Source organism: Bombyx mandarina, chromosome 22 (assembly GCF_030267445.1).
Source record: "Bombyx mandarina strain Sakado chromosome 22, ASM3026744v2".
Taxonomy (NCBI): Eukaryota; Metazoa; Arthropoda; class Insecta; order Lepidoptera; family Bombycidae; genus Bombyx; species Bombyx mandarina.
This window is the reverse complement of record NC_143228.1, coordinates 15,140,337-15,157,172: the sequence shown is the minus strand read 5'-3', so window position 1 is coordinate 15,157,172 and position 16,836 is coordinate 15,140,337. Positions and strand designations below refer to the sequence as shown.

The following is a 16,836-nucleotide window of genomic DNA, read 5'->3' as shown; positions in this document are numbered from 1 at the left end:
GTTCAATGATAGTCATCCCTGTGACTACAAGTGTTCAATGATAGTTATCCCTGTGACTACAAGTGTTCAATGATAGTTATCCCTGTGACTACAAGTGTTCAATGATAGTCATCCCTGTGACTACAAGTGTTCAATGATAGTCATCCCTGTGACTACAAGTGTTCAATGATAGTCATCCCTGTGACTACAAGTGTTCAATGATAGTCATCCCTGTGACTACAAGTGTTCAATGATAGTCATCCCTGTGACTACAAGTGTTCAATGATATCATCCCTGTGACTACAAGTGTTCAATGATAGTCATCCCTGTGACTACAAGTGTTCAATGATATCATCCCTGTGACTCACATATCAACAGTCATCCCTGTGACTCACATATCAACAGTCATCCCTGTGACTCTAATCAACAGTCATCCCTGTGACTCTAATCAACAGACCTTTTATGAGAACCATCGCATATAGATTTCTCGACAAGAGAACATTCGGCACCAAAATCCAAATAAAAAAAATACGACTCACCAGATTGTTCTCATTTACCAAAAATACTCGATATTACACAGCTACCGGCATTCGCTCCGCTCGGCCGGTGAATAGTTGACCCATCGAGCGCCGACAGACGGCGCTTGCGTCCCATATCTCGTATTGGCTGCAGCAATCACGTGTTGATTGCGACACGGTCTTCCTGACTGTACACGTCCTCGTGTGATGGTTAACCTACAATCAAAAACATCCACGAGAACACAAGTCATCAAAGCTTTAAACTGTTTTTAACCAAATAAAACAATAGGGTATACAAAGTTCACTATTCAGCAGCCAGAGCACGTACCACAGTCGTTCATCAAACCTCAAATTTACTCTGTACAAATCAGGCATAGCTTACAGGAACTCAGATCAAAGAAAACTTCCGAGTAAAAATATCTAACGCCACGGCTCTCCAGCCGACCAGCAATCGCAATTGCCCTCATGATGCGCATCCACAGCGTGGATCGCCCGTGTGCATCACCCGCTGACTACACACGATGGTCTTTACAGACCCCGACCTCCGCCAGAGCCAAACGCGCACCGCGCACCCACGGACTACTTGAGTTGCCTCAAGAGACACCGATTTCTACCGGGCTACGACTACGTAATAGCTACTGGTACGGTCGAACACAATACGGCCGATAGACTATCCTTACTCGAGTTTTCACCACAATTTAAGCTTGCTCTTCATCATCATCATTTACATCAACCTCGACTGGTATGTGTCATGCTGGCATTTTTCTTAGCCTATCATGTGGGTATTTGTAAGTACGTTTTGAATTTAAAGCTTTCAATGTGTAACGGTCACCATCCAATACTTCAACTACTTTAAACGGCCCTTTAAACTTCGTATCTAATTTCGTTTGATTACGCTCTTCGTTTTAATGTATGGACGAGCTCACAGCCCACCTTGTGTTAAGTGGTTACTGGAACCCATAGACATCCACAGCGTAAACGCACCATACACCTTGAGATAGAAGTTCTAAGGTCTCAGTATAGTTATAACCGCTGTCCCACCCTTCAAACCGAAATACACCACTGCTTCACGGCAGAAATAGGCAGGGTGATGGTACCCGTGCGGTCGATGGCACTATACGGAGCACCCGTCTGGTGCCACATCCTTACCCACGAGAACGTCGCCGCGCTGTGACGCCGGCAGCGCGCGATCGCAGTCATAGTTATTCAAGGATACCTCACAGTCTCCTACGACGAGGCGCGCCCTAGCGCAAGTGTAGCCGGAGCGCGGGGACTCCAATCTCGGCAGTCCGTGCTAGAGGCGTGGTCTCGTCGTTTGGCGGACCCGTCGGCCGGCCTCCGTACCGTCGAGGCGATCTGCCCGGTTCTCGCGGACTGGGTGGGCCGCGACCGCGGAAGTCTCACCTCCAGTTACCTGTGCAGACTCATAAGACATTTTACCACCACGCAAACTTTTTACCACAGCAAATCTTACCAGCCACCACACAAACTACAATTTGCGGGTTCCACCTCTCCTACACGATGTTACTCCCACACTGCGGAAGCCAACCGCAAACACTTGTCAAGCACGCACAAGCACGCACTTCACCAGAAAAACTTGCATCCGCCAGCGGGACTCGAACACCGCCGCATCGCCAGACACGAACGCACCGGACGTCTTATCTTACAGGTCACGACGACTTCAGATGTGTCAATTTTTCTTCCCCACGGAAACTTGCTTGCTTTCTTGTTTGCTTGCTTGCTGGAGCCCGAAGTCATCGAACGTGTAGTGTTATTGGTATTGAATCTAGTAGATTCTAAAATTTCAGCGACAATTCACAGTCTCATGTCCTGGTTTACTACACTAGTGCCATGTAACTTTAGCAGAAGTCAGCCGCTTAAAATAATTCTTGTCGGAACTACCCACTGGTCATGACAGATCCATTATTGCGATCGAAGTTTAACTTGAGATTTGCACTTGCCTTAATTTCTTGCAATAGCTTGTTACGTGTTGTATTTCCGCTAGTAAATGCCATGTGATGAAGTCGACAGTCAAACTGGGCAACATGAGCCAGAACGTAAGATGTGACGATTTCTTCGTGGTCAGATCTTCCATCGAGGTAATAGAGACGTTATTACACGACTTACGTATGCTGCATTCACGCTCTTGTGGCGTATCACTACTAGTATTCTGATCTGCATAATGTTTTTCTGCTGTACTTCGAACCTGTTCAAACACGTCACGCCAGTGAGACTAGAGTCCTGATCTCACTTCTGATGTCGTAGGCGGCGGGGCCAGGGATGGCTAAGCGGTAGTTTCGTCATCACTCGTATTCGATTGAACTCAGTTTAGTCAATAAAACCTTTCAATAATAATTAGTGAAACTCAACACACACAACTTTCACAATGACAGGATAAACCGACAGTTTCGTTGCACATACCGACAGACCGACTGACTGACTGACTGACTGAAACGGACGGAATCACTGTCTAACACGAATGCCACGACTCTGTCCACGTACTGCCATTTTATAACTGTGGCGTTACGGAGTCTACCCTTCATTTTGTAATATTTATCAAAACAACATTTCATCATTTAAAATAATAATCAAAACCACCGTCTTAATATTACTAAAAGTCGTCAACCACGACACGGCCATTCTGTCACTTTGACGTTTGTGTATCGTTGATATTCCGAACTATTGACCCGGATGCGACATATATATATTTGTTAATTCGTCACAAAATATATCCAACGAGTTGAATTTGTGTGGCGTATTAATTAAACAGCATTAATCAGATGAAATGCAAACCTCGACGCGGTTAAAGCAAACAGTGCAATGCGCGACGGAGTTTCACCATTTATTATGGAAGCTTGTTGTTTTTTTTTTAAATCTGTATAGCTCGATTTAATTAAGAGAAACAGATTTCCGTAAAACAATATATATATACATACAGGTAGGTACCATCACCCTGCCTATTTCGGCCTTACTGGTGGCAGGACCTCTTGTGAGTCCGCGCGGGTAGGTACCATCACCTTGCCTATTTCTGCCGTGAAGCTGTAATGCGTTTCGGTTTGAAGGGTGGGGCAGCCGTTGTAACTATACTGAGATCTTAGAACTTATATCTCAAGGTGGGTGGCGCATTTACGTTGTAGATGTCTATGGGCTCCAGTAACCACTCAACACCAGGTGGGCTGTGAGCTCGTCCACCCATCTAAGCAATAAAAAAAAAAACAAGAGTTCATCTTTCCCTTGTTATAGACTATGAAGTACAAACTATACATAGCCTTGGTGTGAGTTTAGTTTGATAATTAACTTAAACTTTCAAGCTAACGTCTACTTGAAATTGGTATGAAAAGCGCTCCAAGAAAAGCGTCGAGGATTTGTTTTATGCGATTGTGAGTTTTTTCGTAAACTTTGGGATATTTTTATAAGCTTTGGCTGTGTGGTGCTGAAAACCCAAAAGCTCTTGCCGTGGATGTTTTAAGTCCTGGAAGTCCACTAAGGTGAACTGGAGAATGGACAGCGACGTTATCTGGGTATTTTTTTTATTGCTTGGTGGTAGATTATGGGAAGCACTGCTCTTGCTAGGGTTAGTGTTAGTAAATTCTTTTCTGTTGAGCCCGTGAGCTCACCTACTAGTCTGCACGTAGCTGGAATAGCCCCTTAGGCTACCAGCGAATAGGTAGTGAAAACAAAGGTGTTAAATCTAAATTACCGGTGGGTGGACGAGCTCACAGCCCACCTGCTGTTAAGTGGTTACTAGAGCCCATAGACATCTACAACGTAAATGCGCCACCCACCTTGAGTTATAAGTTCTAAGGTCTCAAGTATAGTTACAACGGCTGGCCCACCCTTCAAACCGAAACGCATAACTGCTTCACGGCAGAAATAGGCAGGGTGGTGGTACCTAGCCAAGCGGACTCACAAGAGGTCCTACCACCAGTAAAAACCAAACCGCGATCACCAACATGCGTCTACTAGTAGGACATATTGTAAACTGGCACGTGTAGACACTTCCATCCCGCCTATTTCTACAGCTAAGCAAAATGCAATATAATTGACGCCTCATATCTTAAGTGTGCATTTATGTTGTGGGTAAGTTCACTCGTTATTTAAAAACCCCAAAATAACTGTCAACATAACTGTTTCTCTTAATAGCCCAATTGTTGATGGTAAAATGATTTTTACCTATCTTGATGTCCGCGGTCTTTTCTATGTACAAGCTCATCTGTATAACGATAACCAATAATATTTGGGCACATAACTGTTCCATATTTCTAATTACAATTGAAATGAAGCCTTAAAATGTCTATTCAATTTACATAAGCGGTAGATTGAGAGTCTCTTCTTTCAATTTTATTACAAGTCGGTTATAAAAATAATCTTCTATAGCTTGACTAGAGGTATCGGCTGATTTCACGACAAAGCACCACTCGCCTTAGGGTATTTCTAAAAATTACTTTCCTCCCCCGTCTCGCCCCTCGTCAGGGGCACAAGAATACAAAGCTCTCCACGATCACGTACTTAGTAATTCGATTGAACAGAACGACGATTGGGAACTGGCCGAAACATATTTTAGTAGCGCCAAAATAAATATTTATTCCGTGATATCGAATTGTTTTATATTAAATTTTCTATTTTTATTCAACTTGATTTATCGACGGAAACGCAAAACTTTATAACGGTAAAAACAATCACAATGGTATTTTTATATCTTTATATTTTTATATCTTCTTATAATAATTAGATTATGGAGGCTGTGAAGAAATTGTGAAAATGCCGAGAAAGGAGAGGTACTCGTGACTTGCTAAATGAAAAAATCGGGATAGTAAATATACTATTTATGAAAGATATGCTATCATATATATTTTTTATTGCTTAGATGGGTGGACGAGCTCATAGCTCATGTGAAGAAACTTTAATAAATACGAAACATAATTATGACTGACACTTCTAACACAGCAGTGGTGATTACCTAGTCAGTCTTGATTAGATAATGGCCCTAATGTCTAAAACAGCACATGTATTGTTACTGGTAAAAATAGAAAGTTAAGGCTTGAGCTTGAGGCTTGGGTTGGTTGTGATAAAGATTTTTTCTACAGTGACATTTTTGATATGGATTTATAGAAAATTTGAAACATCCAAATAATCCCGAAAGGTTGGGATTTGCAAAATTGATAATAAGAATAAAGTAGAAAAGCCTAATAGCAGTTCTAGGAATTTTTTTGGTAATATTTAACATACCTCCATTATTCCGAGTTCATTTTACTAATCCAATAGCGATTATCAATCTTATTGAATAAACGGAAAAAAATATAGCTTAAGAATATTTTGTTTCATACGGGTTTTTTAATTTTTTTTTATTGCCTTTGTAGGCAGACGAGCATACGGCCCACCTGATGGTGAGTGGTTACCGTCGCCCATGGACTTCAGCAATGCCAAGGGCAGAGCCAAGCCGCTGCCTACCGCAGTTAAGTGGATTTTCATCACACAAGTCTAATATTAATCACACCAATACATTTTTAGTGTGAATCACCACTATAGTTACAGGACCATCTTTGTGTTTCCTATAAGCTTAATCATTAATTCCTTTTGTTACTAAGTATTTTCATTCATGTTTATTTTCATAAGCATCGTAAATTTACGCTTTAAGCGACGTTTATTTATAACGAATTAACGTTTTTACGAAATAAACGTTTTCCTGGAAATCATTCAAGGAGTAGATATTCTAAGAACTACTTCGTTACTCGCTCAATGTTATTTGTGAAAGAGAAATTGGGGAGAATTCATTGGAATCGCAAAAATAAATGAAACAAAGCCGTTAGTTATAGCTTTGGCAGCGTGGGATCATCCACCTCAACATTGTTTGTCGTTTTTTGTGCAATTAAAGTAGTATTGTGTCTAGGAAAACGGATGATGGATTTTGCCGAGCGTTGAATGTCATTGGTTTATCTATACCTTCTATACTAATATATAAATGCTATTCGTTCGTGAATGTTTGTTATTGTTGCTGTTAGCTCGGACAGTATCTTCGTTCTCCTAATTTTTTAAGCTTACGTTCCGATTCAAAGGATTGCAGCTGAAGTAGCGAGACTCGTACTGTAGTTTCGAAGCCCTTAAAGAACGTGGTCGTCCTGTAATAAGCACAACAAAACGGCCAGATCTTCTCCCTCTAAATTAATCAAACTTTCCAACGGTATCTATACTAATATATAAATCTACAATGGCTTTTACGGATGTTCCTTTATAACTACTGAACCGTGCATCCGATTGACTTGAAACTTGGTATCCATGTAGAAAATACATGTACTTAATGGATAGGCTAATGTTTATATGAGTGTTGGACTACCTAATAATAATGAGAATAAATAATAATGCTAATTTTAAAGGCTCAGCGAAGCGGGCGAGTACGGCTAGTTGTCATATAAAATTAATAAATTCGTGTATTGGACTAACCCGTACCTACTATGTTGACTATTTGTGCGACAAATCTGGCATACGTTTCAATTTGAATAATAACTGTTACTATATTTTATATTTCAACCGCATGTCTCAGGTTGGTGGCATATATGTAACCACCAGTCTGCTAGCGGCCCGTAGGTCTGTCCACCTATCAAGTGTAATATATTTACAGTTCACAATGTTGACTATTTTTTCCCACAGCTATTCTTATCGTTTAAGTGTACTGTCTTATTTTTCTACATTTGGGAACTACCCATCTAATACCTGTCAACAGAGAAACTCAATATTGACAGCTGGTGGTAGGACCTCTTGTGAGTCCGCACGGATAGGTGGTACCACCGCCCTGCCTATTTCTGCCGTGAAGCAGTAATGCGTTTCGGTTTGAAGGGTGGGGCAGCTGTTGTAACTATACTGAGACCTTAGAACTTATATCAAGGTGGGTGGCGCATTTACGTTGTAGATGTCTATGGGTCCCAGTAACACCAGATAGGCTGTGAGCTCATCCACCCATCGTAAACTACTTATCAATGCTCTCAGTGTCAATGTTTTTTAGGTTCCGAATATACTACAACCAAGCGACTCCCAACAGACTGAATCATCTATCTTTGGTCAATTGGTGGGCTTTACGTTTATACAAGTCACCTCTTTTGCCTTCTGCTGATAAAGTCTACAAGAACTTCAGAGAACGAGTTTTTGATGTACCCGTTCTCCACGTAAGTCGTAATCAATTAGTCTATCCAATACTTTTGTAACCTCAACCAGCTAAACCATCAACGTAATGCTTATCTCAAACCTCTACACAAATCTCCAATTATAAATTAGCAATTTTCCGTGGTCTATACAACTAAAATTGAATTTATGCACCATCTAACAGCCACATAACGGGAGATGTGTGATATGTGAGATAACCTTTTGTTATTCTGCAAGCAAAAAAAAACCTATAGAAAATCATTTTTAATTCGTTGCGCCAGACAAAGGATTTTAGAAAATAGTAAAAATGCTCATACATTTTATTGATAAAAGTATTTTAATATGCATTTAAAAAGTACTAGTGGCCCCGCAGCAGTCGAGATTCGACTATAATTAATTGAAATTATAAGTATAAACATTATTATGGTTCTATTGTCAAACACTATTATATTTCGATAATATTATCACAGTATTTGACAAAACTACACTATAGATCAATAATATTAAAGACAACCAATATTAATCTATTCAATTCGACCACAGACTTTAAGCAATAACAAAAGTTTCCCAATTGACAGTAAACAAAGAGTATATTTTTATGTATGTGTTGTGTCAAATACATGGTAGTGTGCGTAATGTTTTCTTTATTGATTTAATGTATCTTTGGTGTATTATTTAAAAAAAAAATTGTATTGTGCACTTCTTCTCTATATTCTCTATAAGTGTGGAAAATTTCATACTCCTCCGTCCGCGCAATTTTCGTAAAAAGGGATACAAAGTTTTTGCTTCACTTATTAATATATAGATTAAATTATTTATATTGAAAAATTATTGTAGGCTCCGCCGTGGCACTTCGTGAAATACAACAACGACTCTTCCATCAACGTGACAGGCGGACGCGATGACAAACTACTCAAATTGATAGCTAATAAATTGAACTTCAGGTAGGTAGGAACGTGAAACGTCACGTAAAACATCACGTTCGTCACGATATCGCGTTGCTGTGTCATCAAATTAGTTGTAAAATAATAGCATCAACTTTAAACTATAGTTGTAGTCAGTACATCTGTAGAATATCTCCCCATTAACGGTAATTACATAAAAATACTAGCTGACCCGGCAAACGTTGTTTTGCCATATATAAGATGTCTAGGGAATTTCTAGTGTAGAAAAAAAAACCTCATTCAACCACATAGTGCCTCATTATAACAAAAAAAAATGTCCAAAAAATAAAAAATAAATGTTAGGGGTGGACAAACCTTATCACTTAGGGCTATGAAAAATAGATAGTACCCGATTCTCATATGATTTTTTTTTATTTTAAGTCATGACAAAATAAAATAAAACTTGCCAAAAAAATTTAAGTTTATAATTAACAAATAAAAAATAGGGGAAGGGGGTGAAAATTTACGGTTGTGTGTATTTTTGTATGTTGTATCATAAAAAAATGAAAACAAAAAAATTTGTCTAAAAAATAAAATTTTGGGGTGGACCGGACCACCCTTAACATTTAGGGAGATGAAAAATATTTGTTGTCCGATTCTCCACCCTGGCCGATATGCACGCTAAGATTCACAAAAATCGGTCGAACCGTTTCGGAGGAGTTCAATCACGCACACCGTGACACGAGAATTTGATATATTAGATTGTCCAAAAAACTACAAGTTTAATATTAACATTGGATTGACGAACATGACACAAACTATTGTATTCTTTCTTCATTTTATAAGTTGACGAAGCTACTGCAAATATCGGCATAATAATCAACCCATTTTTCAATTTAAATCATATAGAAAGCTACCTTAAAAATATATTCTTTTTCACTCTACGTTTAAACATAGTGTTGCAATTCGCGTCCAATACCCTAAATGTGTTCATAGACGTTTTGCACAATGAGAAATAATATCGTGTAAATACAATGAAACTTAATAATAATGCGTAATTCCTGATAGAAATCACTGTGAGATCGCATCACTAATTTCTACCATCACCTTTCTCCTCATTTCTTCTTCATTCTTAAATTTTCACTTCACACTTATATTACACTTTCTTTATATGATGTCTATGTCACTAACATGGGCTGAGAGCTCGTTTAACTATCTATGTAATAAAAATAAATCCAAATCCTAACACAGCTAGTAAATTTTTGTGCGTGTGTCAGCTCATGTATCTTGTTACTTCTGCATACAAGTTCTGGTTACTTCATTACCTATAGGTACAGATATTATGATCCCCCGGACCGAAGTCAGGGATCTGGCATAATTGGGAATGGAACTTTCAAAGGAACTCTCGGTCTTATTTGGAAACGGGTAAGAACTTGTGCATCATTCATAACACACAAACAAACTTCTTATTTCTTTGCATTACGATCATTGCCAGTTTGAAAATATTTTACGTTTTGCTTCCAGAGTTATCTAAGTTTTAATGAAGACTGTTCTGTCTCTTCTGTTTTTGATTGATATTGTAGAAACGATAAAATCTAAAGTTCTAATAAATGAGCAACTGATATAGCTCTGTTTGAGTGTTTTCTGGTAGATCTTTATTTGTTGTTTTACTTAAATTAATATATAGTATTATATAATAATAAATATTAAACGCAATCACGCAAAAATATGTTGAATGGATTTAAATGAAATTTCACACAAAGTTTATTTATAACTTTATAACCGGGATTAAAACTGAGTACTTTTGTTCTTAAATGACGTTACCCAGGCAGTACAAGGTATTATAAATACGACAGTGTGATTACTGATTCATATTTTTACGTATCTACAAATAAACCTATCTACAAATTGACTATGAACCAGAGAGTATAACAATAACCCTTCATCCCGAGAAAATATGGCGTGTGTTATTATCAAGTTTCGAATCACATCTTTACTAATATATAAATCTACAGTAGTTTTTACGGATGTACCGTTATAACTACTGAACCATGCATCCGATTGACTTGAAACTTGGTATCCATGTAGAAAATACATGTATTTAATGGATAGGCTAATATTTATATGAGTGTTGGACTCACTACACCAGTTGCAGGGGCGTTAATGATGAGAATGTTTGTGGGGGTGAGAAATAATAATGTTAATTTGAAATGCCCAGTAAAGCGGGCGGTTACAGCTAGTCTTATATAAAATTTATATGAAACCCAGAAACAGTACATATCTATGATGCTGAAGAAAACACATTAATCATCTTAAATTACGACATAGCAAGCGGATTTCTTCTTGGGGGACGTGACAATGACTTGGGAGCGACTGCAGGCTGTCGAATTTTCATTCTTGACACTCGCAGATTCTGGTGCCTTCTTAACCCATGCCCCGGCCAAGCTAAGCGAGACCTTAGCCATCATTAGACCTTTTCGTTGGGAGGTAAGAACGTGGAAACAATGGAACTATGTAGTTTAATTTCAGAAGAGAGGGTCTTATTTCCTTTTTTAATCTCATTGTGAGAGTTTGGTAAGATTTTGTTATTATTTCTTAGTTCCTGTAAGTTTTTGTCTTGTCTTGTATCTACTACTGTATGTAGTAGTATCTACTGGAAGACTCTAATTTCTAGATGAATGAAAAATAATATTCCAACTACTTACGAAATAAATATGTATGAAAAAATATAATGATTATGTCCAGGGGTAAAAGGATCCCGGTCGTGGACGAGCTTGCAGCGCGCACTCTGCGTGCTGTGGGTCTCGTCTGCGGGGGAGTTGCTGGACTTCGACCGGGCGCGTCCGTAGGTGGCGGATCACGGGCCTCTGGGCAATAGTCACAGGGGCATCGCTCCTTCTCTCTCGTTGTGTTACGGCGGGAGAGATTGAGCGACGCGGACCAAAACCAGCATCGGGGGTTACACGCTCTCCTCCCCCTTCACTTGCTGAAGGGTGGTTCTCCTGGAGATGCGAGGGCCTCCACTTTTTCCCTCTTTTCCTTGTTGTTTTATTGTTTTGTTCACACTGTCCTTTGGTTATTTTTATTTATTTATTAATTTAATTTAAGTTTCAATCTGTCTCTTTCTCTTCTTTTGTTTCCGTTCATTGTTTTATTTTACACGATTTTCTATTCTTCTTCTCCTGTGGTTTTATTTTGATTTTATTTGGTTTTATTTTTATCTTCTTTCCTTTTATACCCAATTCTAAGCTCTGACACCCGGCGAGAGAATGAATGGCTGGTGGGCGACCAGTCGCTAGGGTGTCCCAGGGAACCGAACCCTGGGTTAAAAAATATATAAAAAAGATATAAATGTAATGGCTAGTTTTAAAAAGATACTACCCCAGGAGGGTACCTCCCGCTCCGCGGGGGGAGAATCCCTCCGTGCGGCCGACTCGTCGGACGCACGCTGCCCCACGTACTCTGGGGGGGGCAAAAACTGCCTAGACGTCAGGTCCGGGAAGGACGGAGTTCAGAGGAAGATGTCCGAGAAGGACCTTGAAGTAAGCTCCTTAAGAGCCAATGTCGTGTCAGACGATGACATGGCCACAGTCGGTTCGGCCCAATCGTCGACCCGCTCGTCGCCGACACGACGACAGCGGAAAAGGGTCCTTAATATAAGCTCAGACGGGTTGAGCAGCAGCTCCGGTTCGGAGGCTCAGGGCCCGTCAGTTGCGAAGCCCAGAGCCGTGACGCCATCAAAGCGTGGAAGGGGACGCCCTCCGACCACGAGGCAGTGCGTTAGCATGGCTGCTGCCAGGAAGGCGTGCCTTAGGGCCCATAGAGAGGAGAGGGAGTTCACAGAGAGCGCGCGCACCACGCGCCAGAAGAAGAGAGCGGCTGAGGGATCTGTCCCTAAGCCTGATGCCGAGCGTAGGCTCCATCAGAGTGCTGAGGTGGCTCTGACGGTGGCCGCCAAATCTAGTAGCCCGAAGGGCACGTATGTGCGTGCATTGAAGGAGTTGGCGGCCACCGTCAAGGAGGCCACGGAGGACCTTGTGGGCCGCACCGCAACTGAAGAGGCTGAAAGACTGCGTGCGATCAACGCCAAGCAGGAGCAGGAGATCCTACAGCTTCGCAAGGAGCTTGATGAAATTAGGAGGGAGCTGGCTACGGTCTCGCAGGTGCTAGGAAATGCACCAGCCGCAGCCCCGGCCCCAAACACCGAAGAAGAAGAGGAGGAGTTGCGCCTCCAGCGCATTATGCGAGCTGTCGGCACGATGCTCGACGCTCGCTTTGCGGGGCTGGAGGGACGGCTTCTACCGGAGCCGCGAATGCGACCATCGCTAGCGGCGGACAGGCGGAAGAGCCGCGAAAAATCACCGGACCCTCCTATGGTCGTAGACGCTACACTGAATTCGGCACCATTATTGAAACCAGTGCCACCTACAACATCGGCGAAAAAGAGGATACGAGGCCCCAGAAGAAAAGCCACTGCGCAAGTGGCTCCACCTGGAACGCCCACCCTCCTCCCGGCTCCAGCTTCCTTGATCGAGAGCTGGTCAACGGTCACCCGTAGGGGCACTCGGCCGAGGGAGGGAGCAGTGAGGACGGTTCCAGTGGTAGCACCCGCTGAAGCGGGAAAGAAAAACCCGTCCTCTGCAAAGAGGAAAGAGAAAAAGCTGCGTCCTCCGCGCTCTCAAGCTGTTGTGCTCAAGCTGCAGCCGGAGGCTGTAGAAAGAGGACTCACATACCGCAGCGTACTCGCCGAAGCGAGAGCCAAGGTGGACCCCGGGGCACTCGGAATCCCCATCCAGCGCATCCGGTCTGCAGTGACTGGGGCCAAGGTGTTGGTAGTGGAAGGTGCTGATCAGAGCGCCAAGGCTGATCTCCTGGCCCAAAAGCTTCGTGAGGTTCTGTCCGCGGAGGGGGTCATCGTGACCCGGCCAGTGACGACTGCAGCCATCCGCATCAGCGGGCTGGATGACTCCTTGACGCCGGAGGAAGTAGCCGCTGAGCTCGCCCGGATTGGCGAATGCACTCTTGAAGCGGTGAAGATCGGAGAGATCAAGTCTGGCCCAAGTGGGATGGGTCAGGTGTTGGTTCGGTTGCCCGTCGCTGCCGCGACGAAGGTCCTCGCCATACCGAAATTGAGGGTCGGTTGGAGCGTGCTCCGCGCTCATCTACTAGAGGCTAAGAAGCTACAGTGCTTCCGATGCCATGAGCTAGGGCACGTGAGCGCTCGATGTCCGTCGTCGGTCGACCGCAGCCGTGATTGTTACCGGTGCGGCCAGACCGGCCACGTAGCGTCCGGCTGCTCTCTGGCGCCACACTGTGCTGTATGTGCCTCTGCCGGCAGACCGGCGGATCACGTCTCCGGGAGCAAGGCTTGTGCCAAGTCCCCGAGACCGAGACCTAGAAGAGGAGCTTCCGCTGCGCTTGAGAATGCGCGGAGGCAGCCCGGTACGGCTATGGAGACATCGAATGACGCCCTGTTATGACAGGTGTCCTTCGATTCCTGCAGGGGAATCTCAATCACTCTGCCAGAGCTCAGGACCTTTTGTTCCAGAGCATGGCAGAGGGGTTGACCCATCTTGCGGTGGTCGCCGAGCCGTATCGGGTTCCTTCGAGCCCCGATTGGGCAGCCGATTTGGAGGGCCGAGTGGCTATCATCCGACGTTGTTGTGTAGGTGCTCCGCCCAGGTTCGACGTTGTCGAGAGAGGTTGCGGCTTTGTTGCTGTCCTCTGGGCCGAGGTATTCATATTGGGAGTGTACTTCTCCCCAAACAGGACGCTCGCCGAGTTTGAGGTTTTTCTCAGCGAGCTCAGCCGCGTCGTTGGGAGGTCGCACTCCCAACGGATACTCGTTCTCGGGGACCTTAACGCCAAGTCATTGGCTTGGGGATCCTCGAGGACGTGCCCCAGAGGTAGGGCGGTGGAGGAGTGGCTAGTCGGAAGCGGTCTTCTCGTCGTCAATCGTGGCGCAGAACTCACGTGCGTGCGACGTTTGGGCGGGTCCGTGGTTGACGTTACATTTGCCACGCCCGACGTGGCGAATCGCGTACGCGGTTGGGCCGTGATGGTCGGCGAGGACACGCTCTCCGACCACCGCTACATTCGTTTCGGTGTCGCAGTGCCTCCGGCGGAGTCTATCCAGGGCTCTTCCTTGCTCGGCGGTGGCGGCGCGGGGGGTCCTCGTTGGGCCCAGAAGCGCCTCAACGTCGAGAGGTTGTGTGAGGCGGCTGTAGTCCAGGCATGGCGTCTTGACTCGCTTGGTGAGCCAGCGGACGTGTGCGAGGGGGTGGAGCATCTGCGCGAGGCGATGTCGCGGGTGTGCGACGCCGCTATGCCTCGCATTAGAGCTCTCGCTCCTAAACGCAGAGTCCACTGGTGGACTGAGGAGATCGCTAGCCAGCGCCGGTTGTGCGACGTCAGTCGTCGCGCATACCAACGGTATCGACGTCGAAGAACGCACCGGGACCCCGATGAGGAGGACCGACTGTACGAGGTGTACAGGATGGCCATAAGGGCCCTGCGCGTGGCTATCGGGGAGGCGAAGGAGGCTGCTTGGAACGACCTACTAACTTCGCTCGACTGTGATCCGTGGGGGCGGCCCTACAGGCTGGCGCGCAATGTGCTCCGCCCTTGGGCCCCCCCCGCAACCAGCACCCTGCCGCCGGAGACATTGCAGCGGGTAGTCGGGGGTCTGTTTCCGGATTTTACCGGGACGGCCTTCGTCCCCCTGTGATGACGACGATGCGGGTTGCTGATGGCGGGGAGCCTGCGGACGTTTCGCAGGCGGAGTTTGAATCGGCTGTGCAGAGGATGCGGGCGAAGCGCACGGCTCCCGGTCCCGATGGGATCTCGTCCCGAGCGTGGGCGCTCGCCTTGACGGGCGATGGTTTGGGGCCTGCTCTCCGAAGGCTGTTCAGCCGGTGCCTCCGTGAGGGCAGGTTCCCAGAGCCATGGAGGACTGGTCGGCTCGTCCTTATTCCTAAGGAGGGTCGGCCACGTGACGAACCGAACGGGTACCGCCCAATCGTCGTGCTGGACGAGGCCGGTAAGCTCTTCGAGCGCGTCATCGCTAATCGCCTTGTCCAGCACCTGGAAAACGTTGGGCCTGATTTGGCTCCTAACCAATACGGTTTCCGGAGGGGTCGCTCGACCGTGGACGCGGTCTTGCGTGTCCGCCATCTCTCCGATTGTGCGTGCTCCGAGGGGGGCGTGTTGTTGGCTGTGTCGATTGACATCGCCAACGCCTTCAACACGATCCCCTGGAGCACGATCGTGGAATCACTTCGGTTTCACCGCATCCCCAATAGTCTCCGCACCCTGATAGAGGACTACCTCTCAGGGCGGAGCGTGATTTTCCCCGAGAGAAGAGGATGGGGACGAAAAACGGTGTCGTGCGGGGTCCCACAGGGGTCGGTATTGGGACCACTCCTGTGGGACATCGGTTTCGACTGGGTCCTCCGCGGTGCTGGCCTGCGTGGCGTCGACGTGGTGTGCTATGCCGACGACACGTTGGTGACTCGCGGAGCTGACTACAGGACCGCAGCGATCCTTGCAACGGCGGCGGTCTCCACCGTCGTTAGCCGCATTCGGAGACTAGGCCTTGAGGTGGCCCTCCACAAGTCTGAGGCCGTATGCTTTCACCCGGTTCGGAGAGGACCCCCTCCGGGCGCGACGCTCATAGTCGGTGGAGTATCGATCGCTGTCCAGCCGAAGCTCAAATATTTGGGCATCGTGCTGGACAGTCGATGGCGCTTCGACCACCATTTTGGTGAGTTGATTCCGAGGCTACTGGGCATGGCAGGTGCGTTAGTCCGTCTTCTGCCCAACGTTGGTGGTTGCAGCGTCGGTGTCCGACGCCTGTACCTGGGGGTCGTGCGCAGTATGGCCTTGTATGGCGCTCCCGTGTGGTCGCCCACACTCTCCGCACGCAATGCGGCGCTGCTGCTCCGAGCTCAGCGGGCGCTCGCGGTGAGGGTCATCAGGGGGTACCGTACGATCTCCCGAGAGGTCGCCTGCGCCCTCGCTGGTTCCCTTCCTTGGGATCTCGAAGCCGAGGTATTGGCTACGGTATACCGGCGCAGGACACAGTCCCTGGGTCGGGGACGGATACCCGGCCTGTCGGCTGTCAGTCGGTGGAGGCGTGCTGCGCGTCATCTGGCGTACGCTAAATGGAGGGAGCGGTTGCTGGAGGAACTTCATCAAACCTCAGCCACCCGCCGGCGCACTCTCAAGGCCCTGGTGCCCGTGCTGGAGACATGGTCAGATCGGCGACACGGCGTGCTCTCCTTCCGCCTTACGCAGGTCCTCTCGGGGCATGGCTGCTT

At 45.8% G+C, this 16,836-nt stretch overlaps 1 protein-coding gene across 1 annotated transcript in view; it reads left to right on the top strand.

Moving 5' to 3' along the window:
* Positions 1-16,836, top strand: part of Ir40a (Ionotropic receptor 40a) — a 48,164-nt gene that overhangs the window by 16,093 nt on the left and 15,235 nt on the right. The window contains exons 5-8 of the mRNA XM_089736687.1: positions 7,498-7,657; positions 8,472-8,578; positions 9,850-9,943; positions 10,847-11,005. Coding sequence (XP_089592813.1) covers positions 7,498-7,657; positions 8,472-8,578; positions 9,850-9,943; positions 10,847-11,005 — 520 coding nt within the window. The remainder of the gene's footprint in view (positions 1-7,497; positions 7,658-8,471; positions 8,579-9,849; positions 9,944-10,846; positions 11,006-16,836) is intronic.